The 20,375-nt window shown below is 47.9% G+C and overlaps 1 protein-coding gene across 7 annotated transcripts in view; it reads right to left on the bottom strand.

Moving 5' to 3' along the window:
* Positions 1-20,375, bottom strand: part of st6galnac (ST6 (alpha-N-acetyl-neuraminyl-2,3-beta-galactosyl-1,3)-N-acetylgalactosaminide alpha-2,6-sialyltransferase) — a 57,958-nt gene that overhangs the window by 17,445 nt on the left and 20,138 nt on the right. For all 7 annotated transcript variants that reach the window (XM_038777933.1, XM_038777932.1, XM_038777937.1 and 4 more), the window contains one exon: positions 15,081-15,294. In XM_038777933.1, coding sequence (XP_038633861.1) covers positions 15,081-15,294 — 214 coding nt within the window. The remainder of the gene's footprint in view (positions 1-15,080; positions 15,295-20,375) is intronic.

Raw genomic sequence — 20,375 nt, 5'->3', positions numbered from 1 at the left:
TACAGTTTGAGTCACTTATAGAAAGCAACTATATTACGCATCCAATCTCAAGATGCCCAAAAAAGCTACTGAGAGCATTTGTGTAGCACATGCAATGTTTGTGGCTTTTAAAAAGGTAGAAACTTAAAAGTTATGACATGTTACAAATAGCAGTTAAACAAAATCTACCAAAGAGGCACTAATTTTGGTTCAAACGAAACAAGAAAACGCACACAATCTGTTCTGATACTTGTGGGCAAAGTGTTCTAAATCACTCTGCCCCCACCCAATGTGGGATTTTAGTTTTACTTCTTCTGAGGACCCAAGGCTGGAAATGCAAGATTTATTACTCATTCCCCTGGTTTCGTAAAAGGTATTGGAACAGCTGTAGGCCTTAAGGCAGATGAACCTGCTTTCTAGATAATCAATCGATTGCGAATGGCCAGTCGGCCCAAACCTGCATACATTCGTCAATGTATCAGACTGTTACAACACCCTAACTTTTCTGGTCCCCGCTCACAGTGTTGGATGCGTCGAATTCAGTTTCCCAACTTTAACTCTCAACCCCTTGTTTACCAGCTCATTTGGGAGATCAGAAACACGGCATCAGTGCGGGTCTGCAGGGCAAAGAGTCACAGGCACATTAAATTGGCAAAGGTGATTCACCACTATCGCAGAGCAGAGGGGAGATGCGACAGTGCCAGAGTAAGCAGGCGCTTTGCAGATAAGCAGTTTGTACAGCTCCCTGTTGTCAGATTGTACAGCCTCTGCATATTCAGCAGTTTGGAGTTCTGATCTCCGACCCAGAAGTTACTGTTGTGATGTTACTACGATTCATGAAGGGCCCATTAAGATAGTTTGAAAAGTGGGGTCTGCAATTCACTAAAGTTTCCCCCAAAAGGCTAGGAGTTAGCAACTTTGAAAGTTGTCTGTTAAAGGTACCATATCAATACAAGTTGTTGGTTAAGTGGTTCACTCGCTGGAGGAGAACAGTTTTGGTTCAGATGTGTCACAAATAACCAATTACTGTCACAAAGTAATCCATTCAAGAACCTTTCATTTTGTTGTTTTAAATGGTCAAAAAAATGTAAGGTACCACTCAACCTGAAGCTGGTTGGCTATTTATATTTTTCTTCATTTAAGTCAAAAACTCATTCAGGAAATGCCACCACCCAAAATAAAACACAAGGTCACAGAGGCCAGATCTTTCCCAGGCTAAGTGCCCAATCATTGTGAAATGAATGAATCGAAGGCAGCTGGCTGGTTGAATTGCCATCATTTACTCAAACAGTTTGGCTCTGGGATGGTGCGAGAAAATATCCATGTATTCCCCAGTCCTGACCACATGGTCAGCTGTGGCTCAACTGCCCGCACCTCTGTCACGGGTTTCAAATCCCACCAAGGACGCCAGCACTGAATTCAAGTCTGACATAATAATAATCTATATTAGTGTCACAAGTAGGCTGCCATTAACACTGCAATGAAGTCACTGTGAAAATCCCCTAGTCGCCACACTCCGGTGCCTGTTCGGGTACACAAAGAGGGAGAATTCAGAATGTCCAATTCACCTCACAAGCACATCTTTCGGGACTTGCGGGAGGAAACCGAAGCACCCGGAGGAAACCCACGCAGACGCGGGGAGGATGTGCAGACTCCGCACAGGCAGTGAGCCAGGCCGGGAATCGAACCTGGGACCCTGGCGCTGTGAAGCAACAGCGCTAGCCACTGTGCTGCCGTGCCACCCAGAAGCAAGCACAGTATAGACATGTGTGAAGAAAGACCATGTGAATGAAACCAAGAATATCTACAGAATAGAACTCAAAAACCACCAAGGAAATCAACTTTGTCGAGGGTGGGGGGGAGATGAAACAAAGCATTCAAAAGCAAAAACAAAGTATTTATAGCTTCTGTTCGGAACGACCCTGTAATTAGACTAATTATACCTTGCTCCAACAATTCTGCCTCAAAACAGCAGCAGTCTCAGCTGTCTTGATGGATGTATAGTCAAAGAGAATATAGTTATCAAATTACAGGCGGAAAGAGCAATACTACAGGCAGAGAGAATTCACAAGACCAGCTGAAACCTCAAGGAAGTAACTAAAACACAGTCAGCAATTGTTCTTGAATCATTCCCAAGTCAAAATGCATGAACTAGTTTTAACATTTCAAAAGTCCTGGGCATAAATCCCAATTTATGTTAATTCAGGGCGTAAGGGGGGAGCAAAATTTGCTTTTGTGACTTCAAAAGCATTTGATTAAATTTGAATTATTTTGATGTGATAAGATAATATAGAATGGCAACGTGCTGCATCAATGCAAGTATTATATCCTGGCTTAAGGCAACATAGAACAGTACAGCACAGAACAGGCCCTTCGGCCCTCGATGTTGTGCCGAGCATTGTCCGAAATCAAGATCAAGCTATCCCACTCCCTCTCACTCTGATGTGCTCCATGTGCCTATCCAATAACCGCTTGAAAGTTCCTAAAGTGTCCGACTCCACTATCACAGCAGGCAGTCCATTCCACACCCTAACCACTCTCTGAGTAAAGAACCTACCTCGGACATCCCTCCTATATCTCCCACCCTGAATCTTATAGTTACACCTCCTTGTAACAGTACATCCACCCGAGGAAATAGTCTCTGAACGTCCACTCTATCTATCCCCCTCATCATCTTATAAACCTCTATTAAGTCGCCTCTCATCCTCCTCCGCTCCAAAGAGAAAAGCCCTAGCTCCCTCAAACTTTCCTCATAAGACCTATCCTGCAAACCAGGCAAATCTCCTTTGCACCCTTTCCAATGCTTCCACATCCTTCCTATAATGAGGTGACCAGAACTGCACGCAATACTCCAAATATGGTCTCACCAGGCTCATGTATAATTGCAGCATAAACCCGCAGCTCTTAAACTCAAGCCCCCTGTTAATAAACGCTAACACACTATAAGCCTTCTTCACGGCTCTGTCTACTAGAGTGGCAACCTTCAGAGATCTGTGGACATGAACACCAAGATCTCTCTGTTCCTCCCACATTCCTCAGAACCCTGCCGTTGACCCTGTAATCCGCATTCAAATTTTTTCTACCAAAATGAATCACCTCGCACTTATCAGGGTTAAACTCCATCTGCCATTTTTCGGCCCAGCTCTGCATCCTATCAATGTCTCTTTGCAGCCTACAACAGCCCTCCACCTCATCCACTGCTCCACCAATCTTGGTGTCATCAGCAAATTTACTGACCCACCCTTCAGCCCCCTCCTCTAAGTCATTGATAAAAATCACAAATAGCAGAGGACCCAGCACTGATCCCTGTGGTACACCGCTGGTAACTGGTCTCCAGTCTGAAAATTTTCCATCCACCACCACCACTCTCCGTCTTCTATGTGATAGCCAGTTACTTATCCAATTGGCCAAATTTCCCTCTATCCCACACCACCTTACTTTCTTCATGAGCCGACCATGGGGAACCTTATCAAACGCGACTTTCAGTACTTTAAGATGTCTTTACAAAACTGAGTTACACCATTAGCATTAACTCTTGTTAATTTCCTCAGTATTCAAACCCCACCCCCACAGGGAACCAAAGTGTAAAATCACTACGTAGATTTTTCATGGAGGTTGCTCCAACTTGCTTGAAACAACTTGCGTTGCTGCCTTTGTAGTCAAGAGCTAGAATTCTACCAAAGTGCCCCTCTATCCCAGAGCACAAAGGGTTTTTTAAATTTTAGAGTACCCAATTATTATTTTTTTGCCCCCAATTAATGGGCAGTTTAGCATGGCCAATCCACCTACCCTGCACATCTTTGGGTTGTGGGGGTGAAACCCACGCAAACACGTGGAGAATGTGCAAACTCCACATGGACAGTGACCCAGAGCCGGGATCGAACCCGGGTCGTAGGCACCATGAGGCAGTAGTGCCAACCACTTGGTCACCCCCCCTTAGGGCACTAGAGTTAGCCGTAGCAACCTATCTGCTCCAAAAACATGAGCATTAATTGCCGATTTGCTCTACCCACCCTGAATGTGGCATAACAAAGAACAAAGAAAAGTACAGCACAGGAACAGGCCCTTCGGCCCTCCAAGCCTGCGCCAACCATGCTGTCCGTCTAAACTAAAATCCTCTACACTTCCGGAGTCCGTATCCCTCTATTCCCATCCTAAAAGAAGATAAGCTCCAGATATTTCATAGAATTTGCAGTGCACAAGGAGGCCATTGGGCCCATCGAGTCTGCACCGGCTCTTGGAAAGAGCACCCTACCCAGGGTCAACACCTCCACCTTATCCCCATAACCCAGTGACCCCACCCAACACAAAGGGCAATTTTGGACACTAAGGGCAATTTATCATGGCCAATCCACCTATGGTCAAGCTGGAATCAACCCTCCTGACTAATGTCGATGAAGTGAAGGCTGGTAGGTACGGCATAGCTGGATAACATAGGGGCCAGACAACAAACCAGTTACACCCAAATCGGTGGGGTGGGGTGAATGAAAAACAAAACAAAACCGTGTCAGCAACCAAATCATCGAGAAGTGTCAGTGGCGGAAGTGATGAGAGAGAATAAAGACTTTCTGCTGAACCATCCAACTCACTTAGCAACAGCTTGCATCGATATACAAGGCACTACACAGGAGCTTCATCAAACAAGAATTGAACATTGACCCACAGAAGATTATAAGAGCAGGTGACTGAACGCTTGGTCAAGGAGATATTTTAAGGAACGTCTCAAAATACAAGAAAAAAAGAGACTCAGTGACAGAATTCCAGAACTTTGGCAGCTGAAAGTGCTTTCGACAAGGATGGAAATTTTAAGACCGAGGCACTGCTGGATTGGGAGTGAAGGCAGGGAAGCGGGCACAGGGTGGTGTGTGAACGGATCTTGATGCAAGTTAGGATTCAGGGTTTTGAACGCCACCTGTTCCTTCCCTAAATGGCTTTGGCGAGCCAGTTGAGTTTCTACAACAATCGATGATAGTTGTCATGGTCACCATCACGGAGATTAGCTTTCAAATTCAGATTCTTGTTAATTGGATTTCAATCCCACCAGCTGCCATATATTCCCAGAGGAGCAGCCTGGATCCTTCTGGTCCATCGACATTACCATCACCCCACTGACGGCGGCCTGCAGCGACTGCACCGAGCAACATGGCGCTGGCTGCACGTGGACCCAGCCTGCAAAATAGTTCCCCAATCTTTGGCCGGCTCGCGACCCCCAGACGACCCCCAACAATGCCCCCAGCCTGTGCCAAAGTCCCTGTTGCCCGCGGATCGGCATTCCCCCGACTGCGGCAGCGATGGACTGAGTCCGCGCCGAGTTCCCGACAGGCAAGACCATGAGAGACCCACGCCATCAGGAACTCGGCCGGTCGAGGGCAAAGCATTGGTGGGGTGGGCATCAGGCAACATCCTGAGGCCGTCATGTGGCACGTGCCATACTCCTAGAGTACGCAGAGTACGGGGGGGGGGGGACATTGCGAAAGCAGCACCGTCCCCGATTCCGTCGGCAATGGGGATTCTCCGGCCCATCAGCAAATGCGATTTCAGCGTCGGCGACTGGAGAATCTCGCCTCAGAGCTTCCTTCAGACAGAATGTTCACCCCAATGTTAAAGCCATTTTATTAGCTTTATGCGATGGTGACGACAGCTACAATCAAAGCAAAATACTACAGGTGCTGGAAATTCTCAGCCTCTGTGTAAGAGTTAATGCTTCAGGTCGAAGTGACCTTCAGTCAGAAATATGGAAATGTGTGAATATTTCAGCCAGTGAAAAGGGGTGGGGTGGGAGAACAAAAGGAGTAGATCTGTGACAGGGTGGAAGTCAGGCGAGATTAAATAACAAAAAACTACATGATGCAACAGCCATTGGGCCAGGTAACAGGTGTAGCAATGACGCAAATATTAGTACCCAAATGAGAACGGCTACACTCCCATCACACCCAGCCTCACCCAAGGACTCCATTGCATTCCCCCAGTTTCTCAGACTCAATTACATCTGTTCTGGTGTTTCGACCTTCTAGAACAGGCCTTCCAACAAGTCAACAGTAATCCTCGACCCGAGGATTCCTTCTTAGTGTGCTCAACAAGATCCTCCATCATGTCCATTCCCACACTTCTGATAGGGCTATCCCCTTGCTCACTCTTACCCCACCTGCCTCTAAATTTAACAGATGAGCTGTTATTTTTGCCAGCTCCAGCATGATGCCACCTGACATCTTCCTGTGCACTTCCCCGTCAGCATTCCGAAGGGGCAACCCCCTCTTGACACCCAGGTCTACTCCTCAGACATCCCCACTATCTCCTCCCTACGCTATGGCACCTTTCTGTGCCAGCACAGGAAATTCTCCTTTCTCCTCCCCCCCCTCCCCCTATCCGAGACCACAGACATTCCATATGAAACACTGACTTATTTGGAATTCTGTCATTGAGTCGGAACGCCGGCTGGGCGACTGTTTTATGGAACATAGTCTTCAACCTGCAAGCGTGGCCCAAGTCTCTGGTCACTTCATCATCATTTTAGCTTCATACCTTGCTGCCCTGTTGAACATTCTGTCCATGACTTATTACAGTGCCCCAGGGGGCAGCACGGTGGCCTAGTGGTTAGCACAACCGCCTCACGGCGCTGAGGTCCCAGGTTCGATCCCGGCTCTGGGTCACTGTCTGTGTGGAGTTTGCATATTCTCCCCGTGTCTGCGTGGGTTTCGCCCCCACAACCCAAAAATGTGCAGAGTAGGTGGATTGGCCATGCTAAATTGCCCCTTAATTGGAAAAAATAATTGGGTAATCTAAATTTTAAAAAAAAAATTACAGTGCCCCAGAGCGACAACGACACAGTGCCCCAGAGCGACAACGACACAGTGCCCCAGAGCGACAACGACACAGTGCCCCAGAGCGACAACGACACAGTGCCCCAGAGCGACAACGACACAGTGCCCCAGAGCGACAACGACACAGTGCCCCAGAGCGACAACGACACAGTGCCCCAGAGCGACAACGACACAGTGCCCCAGAGACAACGACACAGTGCCCCAGAGAGACAACGACACAGTGCCCCAGAGCGACAACGACACAGTGCCCCAGAGCGACGACACAGTGCCCCAGAGCGACAACGACACAGTGCCCCAGAGCGACAACGACACAGTGCCCCAGAGCGACAACGACACAGTGCCCCAGAGAGACATTGACACAGTGCCCCAGAGAGACATTGACAGTGCCCCAGAGCGACAACGACACAGTGCCCCAGAGCGACAACGACACAGTGCCCCAGAGAGACAACGACACAGTGCCCCAGAGAGACAACGACACAGTGCCCCAGAGAGACAACGACACAGTGCCCCAGAGAGACAACGACACAGTGCCCCAGAGCGACAACGACACAGTGCCCCAGAGCGACAACGACACAGTGCCCCAGAGCGACAACGACACAGTGCCCCAGAGCGACAACGACACAGTGCCCCAGAGCGACAACGACACAGTGCCCCAGAGCGACAACGACACAGTGCCCCAGAGCGACAACGACAGTGCCCCAGAGAGACAACGACACAGTGCCCCAGAGCGACAACGACACAGTGCCCCAGAGCGACGACACAGTGCCCCAGAGCGACAACGACACAGTGCCCCAGAGCGACAACGACACAGTGCCCCAGAGCGACAACGACACATTGCCCCAGAGAGACATTGACAGTGCCCCAGAGCGACAACGACACAGTGCCCCAGAGCGACAACGACACAGTGCCCCAGAGAGACAACGACACAGTGCCCCAGAGCGACAACGACAGTGCCCCAGAGAGACAACGACACAGTGCCCCAGAGCGACAACGACACAGTGCCCCAGAGCGACGACACAGTGCCCCAGAGCGACAACGACACAGTGCCCCAGAGCGACAACGACACAGTGCCCCAGAGCGACAACGACACAGTGCCCCAGAGCGACAACGACACATTGCCCCAGAGAGACATTGACAGTGCCCCAGAGCGACAACGACACAGTGCCCCAGAGCGACAACGACACAGTGCCCCAGAGAGACAACGACACAGTGCCCCAGAGAGACAACGACACAGTGCCCCAGAGAGACAACGACACAGTGCCCCAGAGAGACAACGACACAGTGCCCCAGAGAGACAACGACACAGTGCCCCAGAGCGACAACGACACAGTGCCCCAGAGAGACAACGACACAGTGCCCCAGAGAGACAACGACACAGTGCCCCAGAGAGACAACGACACAGTGCCCCAGAGCGACAACGACACAGTGCCCCAGAGCGACAACGACACAGTGCCCCAGAGCGACAACGACACAGTGCCCCAGAGCGACAACGACACAGTGCCCCAGAGCGACAACGACACAGTGCCCCAGAGCGACAACGACACAGTGCCCCAGAGCGACAACGACACAGTGCCCCAGAGCGACAACGACACAGTGCCCCAGAGCGACAACGACACAGTGCCCCAGAGCGACAACGACACAGTGCCCCAGAGCGACAACGACACAGTGCCCCAGAGCGACAACGACACAGTGCCCCAGAGCGACAACGACACAGTGCCCCAGAAAGCTTCAATGCAAGCTTGAGGCGTTCTTTCGATTCAGCACTCTGCAGACTGCTGGACCAACATCAAGTTCAACAATGTTAGATCATTGTAGCCTTTAATCTTGATCTAATGTGTTTTCTTTTGTTTGCTGGGTTGGTCCTCGTTATCGCTTAGCAATGCATTCAGCTGGTTGCTATATAATCAGTCACGTCTCAATTGAACCCAACCATTGTTTCTGTATTATCCCCATTAGCAACGCTTGGCTGTTGCATCATAAAACATTTTGTTAATCTCTCCTCCTCGCCATTTTATCGAAGATATTCTCCTTCGTTTTTTTCTCCCACCTTCCCGGGCAATGGCAGCTTTTCCCATTATTGTGTGGCAATCTCCAGGCACAGGTTCCACGCCATATCGCTGGCAGGCAGCGTCTGAATCGCCTGCCCCATTTCAATGATTCGGCTGCTGCATTTAAAGGCCGCTCCTGCACACAGATGGCACACTTCAGAAGCTGATAGGAAGTTATGGCTGCCAGACCTAGGGAACATTCATCACCAAACGACCAGAGGGCATAACCTCAGAGTCAGGAGTCGCCCAGTTAAGACAGAGATGAGGAGGAATTTCTTATTCCAGGGGGTAGTGAATCAGGGAATTCTTTACCGCTAATGGCAGCACGGTGTCACAGTGGTTAGCACTGCTGCCTCACAGCACCAGAGATCGGGACTAGAGTCTGGAGTTGAGTGACTAGTGTGTGGAGTCTGCACGTTCTTCCAACGTCTCCGTGGTTTTCCTCCGGGTGCTCCAGTTTCCTCCTACAGTCTAAAGATGTGCAGGTTAGGCGCACTACTCTTATTCCAAGCATGCCAACTGAGTTCTCAAGTTGAATGGTCTCAGATGCTACAGAGTGTTGATCTTTGACATGCTCTTCCATTGCCTTGCCCTCATCTTTGTCACGCCTCCATATGCAACTGTGGACTCCCCGGCACTCTAACCGCACCGAACACCATGCACCAGCCTTCCAATCCCTTCACCCACTCCACCGAACACCATGCACCAGCCTTCCAATCCCTTCACCCACTCCACTGAACACCATGCACCAGCCTTCCAATCCCTTCACTCACTCCACCGAACACCATGCACCAGCCTTCCAATCCCTTCACCCACTCCACTGAAAACCGTGCACCAGCCTTCCAATCCCTTCACCCACTCCATTGAAGGCCATGCACCAGCCTTCCAATCCCTTCACCCACTCCACCGAACACCATGCACCAGCCTTCCAATCCCTTCACCCACTCCACTGAAAACCGTGCACCAGCCTTCCAATCCCTTCACCCACTCCACTGAACACCATGCACCAGCCTTCCAATTCCTTCACCCACTCCACTGAACACCATGCACCAGCCTTCCAATCCCTTCACCCACTCCACTGAACACCATGCACCAGCCTTCCAATCCCTTCACCCACTCCACTGAACACCATGCACCAGCCTTCCAATCCCTTCACCCACTCCACCGAACACCATGCACCAGCCTTCCAATCCCTTCACCCACTCCACTGAACACCATGCACCAGGCTTCCAATCCCTTCACCCACTCCATTGGAAGGCCATGCACCAGCCTTCCAATCCCTTCACCCACTCCACTGAAGACCATGCCCCAGGCTTCAAATCCCTTCACCCACTCCACTGAAGACCATGCCCCAGGCTTCAAATCCCTTCACCCACTCCACTGAAGACCATGCCCCAGGCTTCAAATCCCTTCACCCGCTCCACTGAAGACCATGCACCAGCCTTCCAATCCCTTCACCCACTCCACTGAACACCATGCACCAGCCTTCCAATCCCTTCACCCACTCCACTGAAGACCAAGCACCAGCCTTCCAATCCCTTCACCCACTCCACTGAAAACCATGCCCTTGGCTTCAATTCCCTTCACCCCCTCAATGAAGACTCTGCCCCAGGCTTCCAACCTCTTCACTGAAGACTCTGCCCCGGTGCCACAAGGCAGCCAGGAAGTTGCTGCTTTGTAGAGCTGCCGTGACCCCCTTCCCCAACTTTCCGGAAGACAATGAGCCACTTCCAGCCCACCTTGGAGTCCAGCTCACCAGGTGCACGCCTTTTTGAAACCAGTCATTCATCGCGCCGTTCTGACATCACGCCACCGTGGGGGGGGGGGGGGGGGGGGGGGGGTGGTTTGATTCTGGTGTAGGGGCCTAATATACACATGCTAATATATTATAATGAGGTTCCCGACGTGCCGACAAATGGGCGCAGAAAATCCCAGCCTGAGCATGTCAAAAACGGGGTTTGTTTTTTAAACTTTAGGATAACACTGTAGTTGCTTCAGCGGACAGCGATCACGGAGAAATGAAACCGTCTTTTTGTTTTATAAATTTAGAGTACCAAATTCATTTTTTCTAATTAAGGGGCAATTTAGTGTGGCCAGTCCACCTACCCTTCACATCTTTGGGTTGTGGGGGCGAAAAATGAAACAGTCTTAAGGCACCAGTTGCCACAACAACCAGTCAATTAATCCCTGGGACTTTCCATGTAACAGCCGTGGGTTCTTCGGTTCATAACCAAAACTGGATTCACACAAGGAAATTGTGTGAGATAACCAAAACACTTAACAGGCCAGAGGCAAGCTGCCAAGATATTAACAACTCCACTGCTAAAGTGTCATCACCCACCTTGCCACAGCTCATCTGTTATCAACACCCTCATACATCCCTCCGTCACCTCCAGACATGAATGTTCCACTTAACCCCTGGTTGTTGTCCCACATTTTACCCTCAATAAACCCGTCATCCAAGAGTGCTACCCCATGTCCTGACTCATACCCTATCTTGTCCACCTATCATCCCCTGTTGTTGCTGATCTACAATGGTTCCTCGCTAAGCAAAGCCTCATTTTTTTAAAAAAGTCTAGTCCTCATTTTAAAAATCTCTATGGCCTCACTCCTCCCCACTTTCTACTTCCTCCAGTCCCACAACTCCCAAGAGATCTGCTCTCCTCCTCTGACACCGAGATTGCTCCACCATTAGTGGTCATGTCTTCATCTGACAAGGCCCTAAAGCTTTGGAGTTCTCTCTCTAAATGCCCCTATCACTTATTTTTCCTCTTCCTTGCTTAAGATCTAGTTCTTTGACGGACTTTCCTAATAGTTCCCACAGAGCCTGAACTTCCGCAGCGTGGCAGAGTTCACCGCTCGGACATTTTTTTTTAAAAAAACGTTCAAATCTTCTCAATCCTTTCTTGTCCGACCTTCTGACTCAGGCCGGGCAAGGACTGTTCAGGCAGCGAGGTGCCGGGGCCTTCTGCGAGGGCTTCAGAGTTGGCCACAAGAAGGCCACACACCCTTCCTTTGCAGCACCAGCTGTTGTGAATCAGGTGATTGGCCAAGGGGACAGTCAGGTGGTTGGGGGTCTGTCCAATAGTTACCCAGAAGCTAGTTGTGGCTCTAATTCTAACATTTTCTGTAACTGTTGATGTAATAAAGTCAGGATCAACTGAAGTTTACGATTTAAATCACCAGTGTAGTGCAATTGCCCAGCTGCATGGAGGTGGGTGGGAGTCGCCAGCGCAGCTTTGGGTCAGCCCCTGGTTACACTGTCCTGGAGCTTGGAAGTTACAGCCCTATAGTAGCTTGGTTCAGGGGTCAACTTTTACTTCATGATGTTCAAGGAGTGCCGCGAGAGCTTTTATCAAAGCCAATATAGAAATTACAATTCTAGGGGCAGCACAGTGGTTAGCATTGCTGCTAACTTCTAGCTTCTGTGTAACTATTGGACAGACCCCCAACCACCTGACTGTCCCCTTGGCCAACCACCTGATTTGCAACAGCTGGTGCTGTAAAAGAAGGGCAGTTGCCGACTTGCAGCCGATGGCGCTGAGGACCCAGGTTCGAATCCCGGCTCTGGGTCACTGTCCATGGGGAGTTTGCACATTCTCCCCGTGTCTGCGTGGGTTTCACGTCAATAAGATGTGCAGGGTAGGTGGATTGGCCACGCTAAATTGTCCCTTAATTGGAAATAAATAATTGGGTACTCTAAATTTAAAAAAAAAAAATTTTTTTTTTTTTAAATGCAAGAGTACAAGATCGATCAGAACAACTCCGTGGGGCAAACGGAGCCAAGGTGTCGAGTTGAGTGCAACCAGGTGGTTGGATGTTAATTTCACCGCTTAGGTTACAATGCAAATTTCTGTCAAAAGGCATTTGCATAATTACAAGCCAAACCTTCCTTAAACCAGTGCCAAGAGTCAGCTGAATAATGTGTTTTTTTCTTTCTTTGCCTTGAAATGTTTGGCTCCGTTAACACTTCTTACACTTGACGCAAATTGCAAAGAGAGAACGCCACAACTTTTGCGCTGAATGATGCACGCTCTTTCCCCAAACTCCAAGCATTTCAACAGTGACACAGCATTAACAAACACGATATATTTTTTTAAAAGGTCTGTTCAGTGCTAGTTATCCCACCAGCCTTTCTGGGACATGCTAAAAATGTGTTTTCCCTGAACATCAATGCAGCACACCTGCTATTTTCACAGCGTGGCATAGCTCCCTTTCATTAGTACAGCACTACATCAAATGCAGCAGGATCAAGGCCAAGGTCAGGCTGCCACTTGTGCGTCGCAGCAAGAACTCGGATCTGGATGCAAAAGTGTGGATCTCCCAAAACGGTCAGGCCACTCCTTGTCAGCTGCACTTGGATCAAAATCAACATTTCTGAACACTTCTATTCCAAAAACGGCAGGAGTAGATCAGGAAGGGGCAGAGAGCCAAGTGACAGGCTAGGCTAGGCTGACGCAAGGCCAGAACAGAACTTCAAAAGGATGTGGACATGTTGGTGGAAATGGTGAAGGTCCATGCGGAGAGGTGTGACGTGGTGCATTTTGGTAGGACGAACATGGAGACACAATACAAAATATGGGGTAAAAGTCTAGCTGAGGAACTTGGGTGTATATGTGCAGACACTAGCTAGTCCTCAGCTGGGATACTGTGCACCATTCTGGGGGGCCACACCATGGGAAGGATGTGAACACACTGGAGAGAGCGCAGAAGACATCAACAACAATGGTTCCAGGGATGAGAAACCTCAGTTATGAGGATCGATATGGGCGGCACGGTAGCACAGTGGTTAGCACTGTTGCTTCAAGGTTCCAGGGTCCCAGGTTTCATTCATCGGCTTGGGTCACTGTCTGTACGGAGTCTGCACGTTCTCCCAGTGTCTGCGTGGGTTTCCTCCGGGTGCTCCGGTTTCCTCCCACAGTCCAAAGATGTGCGGGTTAGGTGGACTGGCCGTGCTAAATTGCCCTTGGTGTCCAAAAAGGTTAGGTGGGGTTACTGAGTTATGGGGATAGGGTGAAGGTGTGGGCTTAAGTAGGGTGCTCTTTCCAAGGGCTGCTGCAGACTCAACGGACCGAATGGTCTCCTTCTGCACTGTAAATTCTATGATTGGGGAGGTTAGGATTGTTCTCCACGAAGAACAGAAGACTGAGGAAATTTGATAGAGATGTTCATAATCATTAGAGCTCTGGAGAGAGTAGACAGGGAGAAAATGTTCCCGCTGGCAAGAGAATCAAGAACGAGAGGGCACAGATTTAAAATGATTTGCAAAAGAAGCAAATGTGATGTAAGAATTTTTTATTTTTATTTTTTAAACCCAGCGAGTGGTTGGGGTCTGGAACGCACGGCCTGGAAGTGAGTTGGAGGCAAGTTCAATCAAGACATTCATTTATTTGAAGAAAAACAATGTGCGGGGTACGGGGAAAAGGCGCTAAGTCAGGATGCTCGTTTGGAGAGCCAGAATGGACACGATGGGCAAATGGCCTTCTGAATGGTAACAATTGGGTGATTTGGACTTGGAGCTAAAAGGCACTGTACCCAAATGCACAAAGCAATCACAACAAAGTGGCTGCTGTTTCATTTGTTTGATTGATACCATCTAATACTTTTTGAAAGGGAGCAGCAAGCCAGTTCTCATGTCACTTTCCATTCGACATGCAAAGAATTTACAAAGCCTCCATGCCAAGCAACATTCCTGATGTTTGCTATAACCCACAGGGGGCTTGTGTAACATTTTGCATATGGAGCCACTGAGATCACAGGGCCACTATTAAAGAACCGACATGGTGGATAATCCCCACCATCGTGGTGACAGATGTGGACGCGGGAAGAGGAGAAACAGATTGAGAGATCAGGGAAATTACAGGACAGGAAACATTCCTGTAGCGTCAAAATCTCCTTTTACATTGCCTCCTGGACTGTTGGGAGCCCTTTGAAGAGCTATTTTTAACATGACGCTTTATATACAAGCGTGACTCGAAATGAAAATGCATCAGACCCACAAATGGCTCTGCATTTTGATGGCGTGAACACAAGAACATGGGGACAGTCATTTGCTCCAATGTATTTGTAACACCATCTTCTTCAACTGGGTGAAACTATCTTGCATGTTTTCTCAGTCGCCTGACCGGATGCACGATATACATGTTCTATTTTTTTTAAACTGACTGACGTAACCAGTTAAATAGGCAGCATAATCCAATTAAACAGGCAGATAATCAGAATTGCAACTTACTGAATGGACATAGGTATCATCAGTGGCATAGCGGTCTCCTGGAAATGGTGGTGGCGTTTGGATTTGTGCGCTCGTGCTCATCTCAACATTTTCAAGCAAACTTCCATTTTTCCCACTGCTTGGAACAGCAACCCAAAACTCCACGAGTCGTACTTCTTCAGAAGAAATGTTAGTCTTCAGGCTAGAGGTTTCAGAAATCGTCTCCTTCAGTTTACTGAAAGAAATCATTCAACGTAGCAGGTTACAAACACAAGATTATGGGGGGGGGGAATTTAATCTAACAAGTCTGTACGTTCTCCCCGTGTCTGCGTGGGTTTCCTCCGGGTGCTCGGTTTTCCTCCCACAGTCCAAAGACGTGCAGGTTAGGTGGATTGGCCATGATCAATTGCCCTTAGTGACCAACAAAAAAAGGTTAGGAAAGGTTGTTGGGTTACAGGAATAGGGTGGAAGTGAGGGCTTAAGTGGGTCGGTGTAGACTCGATGAGCTGACTGGCCTCCTTCTGCACTGTATGTTCTATGTTCTATTAACCCATCCCTCCCAGAGGGCACATATTCAACCCCTTTATTATGTATCTTCCTTTTCAAAGGGATTTTGAAAAAAAAAAAAGCAACTAGTGCCATGTGAGAGTGCCTTTAAGAATTGGATGTTTAAGAAATGTACCTTTAAGAAATGAAGCTGATCATATTACTGAAGTGATGTCACGGGGAGGGGGGGGGGGTGCTGAGCTCACTTCTGCTTTTTGGGAGTTTTAGTTTCAGTTTGAAGAAAGCTTGGGTGTGGCTGTGAGCTGCATTGCTGGTGATCTCTACCATGAAGGACTAGCTCTTAATCCTTTGGTGAAATCGGAATTGTAAAAAGGCCTCAGTATTGAATATAAATCTAATGTGCTTCTGTTTGAAGGATTTGTTAAGTCTTTTGGATGTGTAAAGGAACAGTTTGCAGGATTGGGTAGTGTTGTATTATTTTCGGGGTTATCTTTGAAGTAGGGGTGTTAAGAGATCCAATGTTTATTTAAAAGGTTAATTTGAGTTCATGGAATAAACAATGTTTTGTTTTAAAAACCACGTGTCCATAATTGTAATACTACACCTGGGGAACAAGCTTCAAAAGTGACAATCCATTAAAAGGATTGAATTCCATGATACGTTTTGGGGTTCTGAATACACCCTTCCCATAACACTAGGCATAACTTTCAACCAGAAACTTCTCAAGTGTTTGGAAAACTTCTCGCACCTCAAAATTACTCTTAAGAATATCTGAGAACAAAAAGCAATCCAATGATATATTTATTCTCTATATTTAACAGTCCAAAGATATTTCCATTTTACATCAGCACTAACTTTTGTGGAATGTAAATTTGGACCCAAGGTTCAATATGATGTTGGAGTAAAGCAGAGCAAGCTCCCCCCCACCCCCCTCTCCCTCACCACCAGATCTCCAGTGTCAGGTTAGGCTACAATTCCAGGTCCAGGCTGTATTTTGAACGCTTCAAACCCTCCCAAATCCATATCCATGTCCACCTCTCCCGATCCATGCCATCTTTCCCACAATTGCCTGCTGGAGTCCCTGCAGTCAAGTTGCTGCCCCTGCAGATTAGGTCAGGAAAAGAAAGTCAAGTAATGGGGTATTAGCGGGCGACACCAGGTACAGTTCAAGCTAAAGGCACCATAATAATAATCTTTAATGTCACAAGTAGGCTCATATCAACACTGCAATGAAGTTAAGGCGAAAAGCCCCGAGTCGCCACATTCCGGCGCCTGTTTGGGTACAGAGGGAGAATTCAGAATGTCCAATTCAACTAACGGCATGTCTTTTGGGACTTGTGGGAGAAAACCGGAGCACCCGGAGGAACCTTGTTGGAATTCTTAACTCTTGAGAAGGTGAAATTTGAACTGAGGGGAAGGATTGAGGGGTTCTACAATTCATGGGCATTATTCATTATGCACTTTTGGGAATTGGATTAGATCAAACATTAGGGTGGGGGGGGTGTGTTATGGTGACTATGGGTGATTCCAGATTCCTTTTTGTTATTTGTTTATGCTAACATGCGGGCTAGTGGTTTAGCACAGTGGACTAAATAGCTGGCTTGCAATGCAGAACAAGGCCAGCAGTGCGGGTTCAATTCTGGTACCGGCCTCCCCAAACAGGCGCCGGAATGTGGCGACTAGGGGCTTTTCACAGTAACTTCATTGAAGCCTACTTGTGACAATAAGCGATTATTATTATTATTATGTCTGGGGTTTGGTGGGAGGATGGGAACGTTGTTATTGATATGGGGATTGACATTATATTCATTACTGATTATTGTTTATTGTTGGTGGGTGTAAATTTGGGAGAAAATGTGAATGAGGAGAATAAAAATATTTTTAAAAATACACCAGGTGGCTTTTTAAAAAGACAATCGACAAACATTTCATGTTTTTAATTCGAGATTTTTTTTATTGAATTCAAATTTCACCAATTGTCAGGGCATTTATCCTGGGTTTCTAGATGGAAAATGAAAATGAAATGAAAATCGCTTATTGTCACGAGTAGGCTTCAATGAAGTTACTGTGAAAAGCCCCTAGTCGCCACATTCTGGCGCCTGTCCGGGGAGGCTGGTATGGGAATTGAACCGTGCTGCTGGCCTGCTTGGTCTGCTTTCAAAGCCAGCGATTTAGCTCTGTGCTAAACAGCCCCTCTAGTCTAGATACTAGTCTAGTGATAATACCACTACATCATCTTCTCACCTTTTTGTCTAAGCCCATTTTCCTGTTTACTCATGGCTTTGTACCCACTGTCATACCCCAACTAACTCCCCTTTTCATGGTTTCACAGACGTGGCTGCAACAGTTTGTGCAGAGAACTCAATATTATAACCATCCATGTAAACATTATTCCTCAACCTCCATTTAATCTATTATCAGCTTCGACGTCTTCTCTTGGTACCAGGTGACCAACAGTAGTTTCAATCATCACTCTGGGTATTCATATCTCTGCAAATGTGTATGTTCTCTGTTCAGCAAAATGCCCCAACATCTCGTACACTTTGCACTTTCCAACTCTAGTGGACTCTTCCGTTTGTCAAACACTTCAGCAGCTTTCAATCTACTCAATCAGACAAACTCCTGATCCTCAGCGAAACTCTTGCTATCTCCCACTCTGGTCATTCTCCTCAACATGGCCCCCCTGAATAAGAACACAAGAACTAGGAGCAGGAGTAGGCCATCTGGCCCCTCGAGCCTGCTCCGCCATTCAATGAGATCATGGCTGATCTTTTGTGGACTCAGCTCCACTTTCCGGCCCGAACACCATAACCCTTAATCCCTTTATTCTTCAAAAAAACTATCTATCTTTACCTTAAAAACATTTAATGAATGAGCCTCAACTGCTTCACTGGGCAAGGAATTCCATAGATTCACAACCCTTTGGGTGAAGAAGTTCCTCCTAAACTCAGTCCTAAATCTACTTCCCCTTATTTTGAGGCTATGTCCCCTAGTTCTGCTTTCACCCGCCAGTGGAAACAACCTGCCCGCATCTATCCATATAATGCACTTCCAGGCCAGCTCTGCTCCCTGCCAAAACAGTTCACTGCTCAAGGATGATTCCCTGGCCTGCGAAGATTGCCATTTTCTATCTTTCCTCCCTCCCTTTGCCCTCCTCAAGGAGTTTCTTAAATCTCTCAGCCCCGTCACTCCACCTTCATCCTCATTGAGCACAAGCATCTTGTGGACTTATCAATGGTCAGAAATGTAATTCTCATGGATTCTTGCCTTTTCCACATCCCCTTTTGTCCACCAGTTAGTTTCCCCAAAGTCTCTTCCCCCCCACCCACTGCCCCCTGGCCTCAAACTGGCATATTTCACTCCCATCTCCTCTCATGACCTTTCCAAGTTCATCATCAAGCACGAGACCCACACCCAGCCCCTGGCACCACATAAATATCCAAGGAGGGTTGAAAGATTGAGGTCAGAGCTTCTGCCATCAGCCCCCAAGATTCCCTCAGAACCAAGCAAGTATCTAGGCCGGGTGACTTACTAACTTGAGTGAGACAAATCCACTTAGCACCTACGTTCTGTTTAGTTTTAGGCCAACCAAATATCTCCAACTCCTTCCTCCACACTGAAATTAACTTCATCCTATTTCTTTTGTGAAATACTAATTTGAAATGAAAATGAAATAAAATGAAAATCGCTTATCGTCACGAGTAGGCTTCAATGGAGTTACTGTGCAAAACCCCTAGTCGCCACATTCTGGCACCTGTCTGGGGAGGCTGGTACGGGAATCGAACCCGCGCTGCTGGTCTGCTTTAAAAGCCAGCGATTTAGCTGAGTGAGCTAAACCAGACCCTGTGGTTGGCCATGACCTCTACCTCACTAATCACTCCTCACCATTCCTCCACTTGCTTAACATTTTTTAGGGACCCTTTGATGCAACCCAAGAATCTTACCTCGTACGCTTTGGCTTTCAGTATACTTTTTCACATTCCCCCTGTGCTGTCCAACTAATGTACTGTTTTCATGATAGGGAGATTATAGGTACTTGATTCCAGAAATGGGATCCCAAGATATAGCAGGCAATTTCAGGGTGAATCAGACTGAGGGAAAAGACTGCCAGCAGCAGAGTCAGAAGGATGTGCCCACAGTCTGAGTTACCTTGTCCCATTTAGACTAAACCTCATTACTGGGAACACACAGGATTCACCAGTTCAGCCAGAATGATCCACTCAAGATCCCTTGTCATTTGGGTCAACCTTGTCTGATCCGCCATTAGCCTATTACAGAGTCTGACGACGCATTGTCCATCAATAGAAGGTGAGTTGCATATAAATGGCATAGCTCTGTTCTATAGAAATGGAAGTGAGAAACCAGACAGCCAAGGTAACGATAATGGATACAAGTCTGGCCACGTCAAGGAAGAACTTTGGTTTGAGGGGCGACATGGAAAGTGAGAGAGAGAGAGCGCGAGAGAGAGAAGAGAGAGCGCGAGAGAGAGAAGAGAGAGCGCGAGAGAGAGAGAGAGAGAGCGTGAAGAGAGAGAGAGAGAGAGGTGAAGAGAGAGAGAGAGAGAGCGCGAGAGAGAAGAGAGAGAGAGAGAGATGAAGAGAGAGAGAGAAAGAGAGGAGAGAGAGAGAGGAGAGAGAGAGAGAGAGGTGAAGAGAGAGAGGTGGAAGAGAGAGAGGTGAAGAGAGAGAGAGAGGTGAAGAGAGAGAGAGAGAGGTGAAGAGAGAGAGAGAGGAAGAGAGAGAGAGGTGAAGAGAGAGGAGAGAGAGAGAGAGAGAGGTGAAGAGAGAGAGAGAGATGGAGAGAGAGAGG

Source organism: Scyliorhinus canicula, chromosome 18 (genome assembly GCF_902713615.1).
Source record: "Scyliorhinus canicula chromosome 18, sScyCan1.1, whole genome shotgun sequence".
NCBI lineage: Eukaryota > Metazoa > Chordata > Chondrichthyes > Carcharhiniformes > Scyliorhinidae > Scyliorhinus > Scyliorhinus canicula.
Note: the sequence above shows the minus strand (reverse complement) of the source record. Positions and strands in the feature narration are given on the sequence as shown.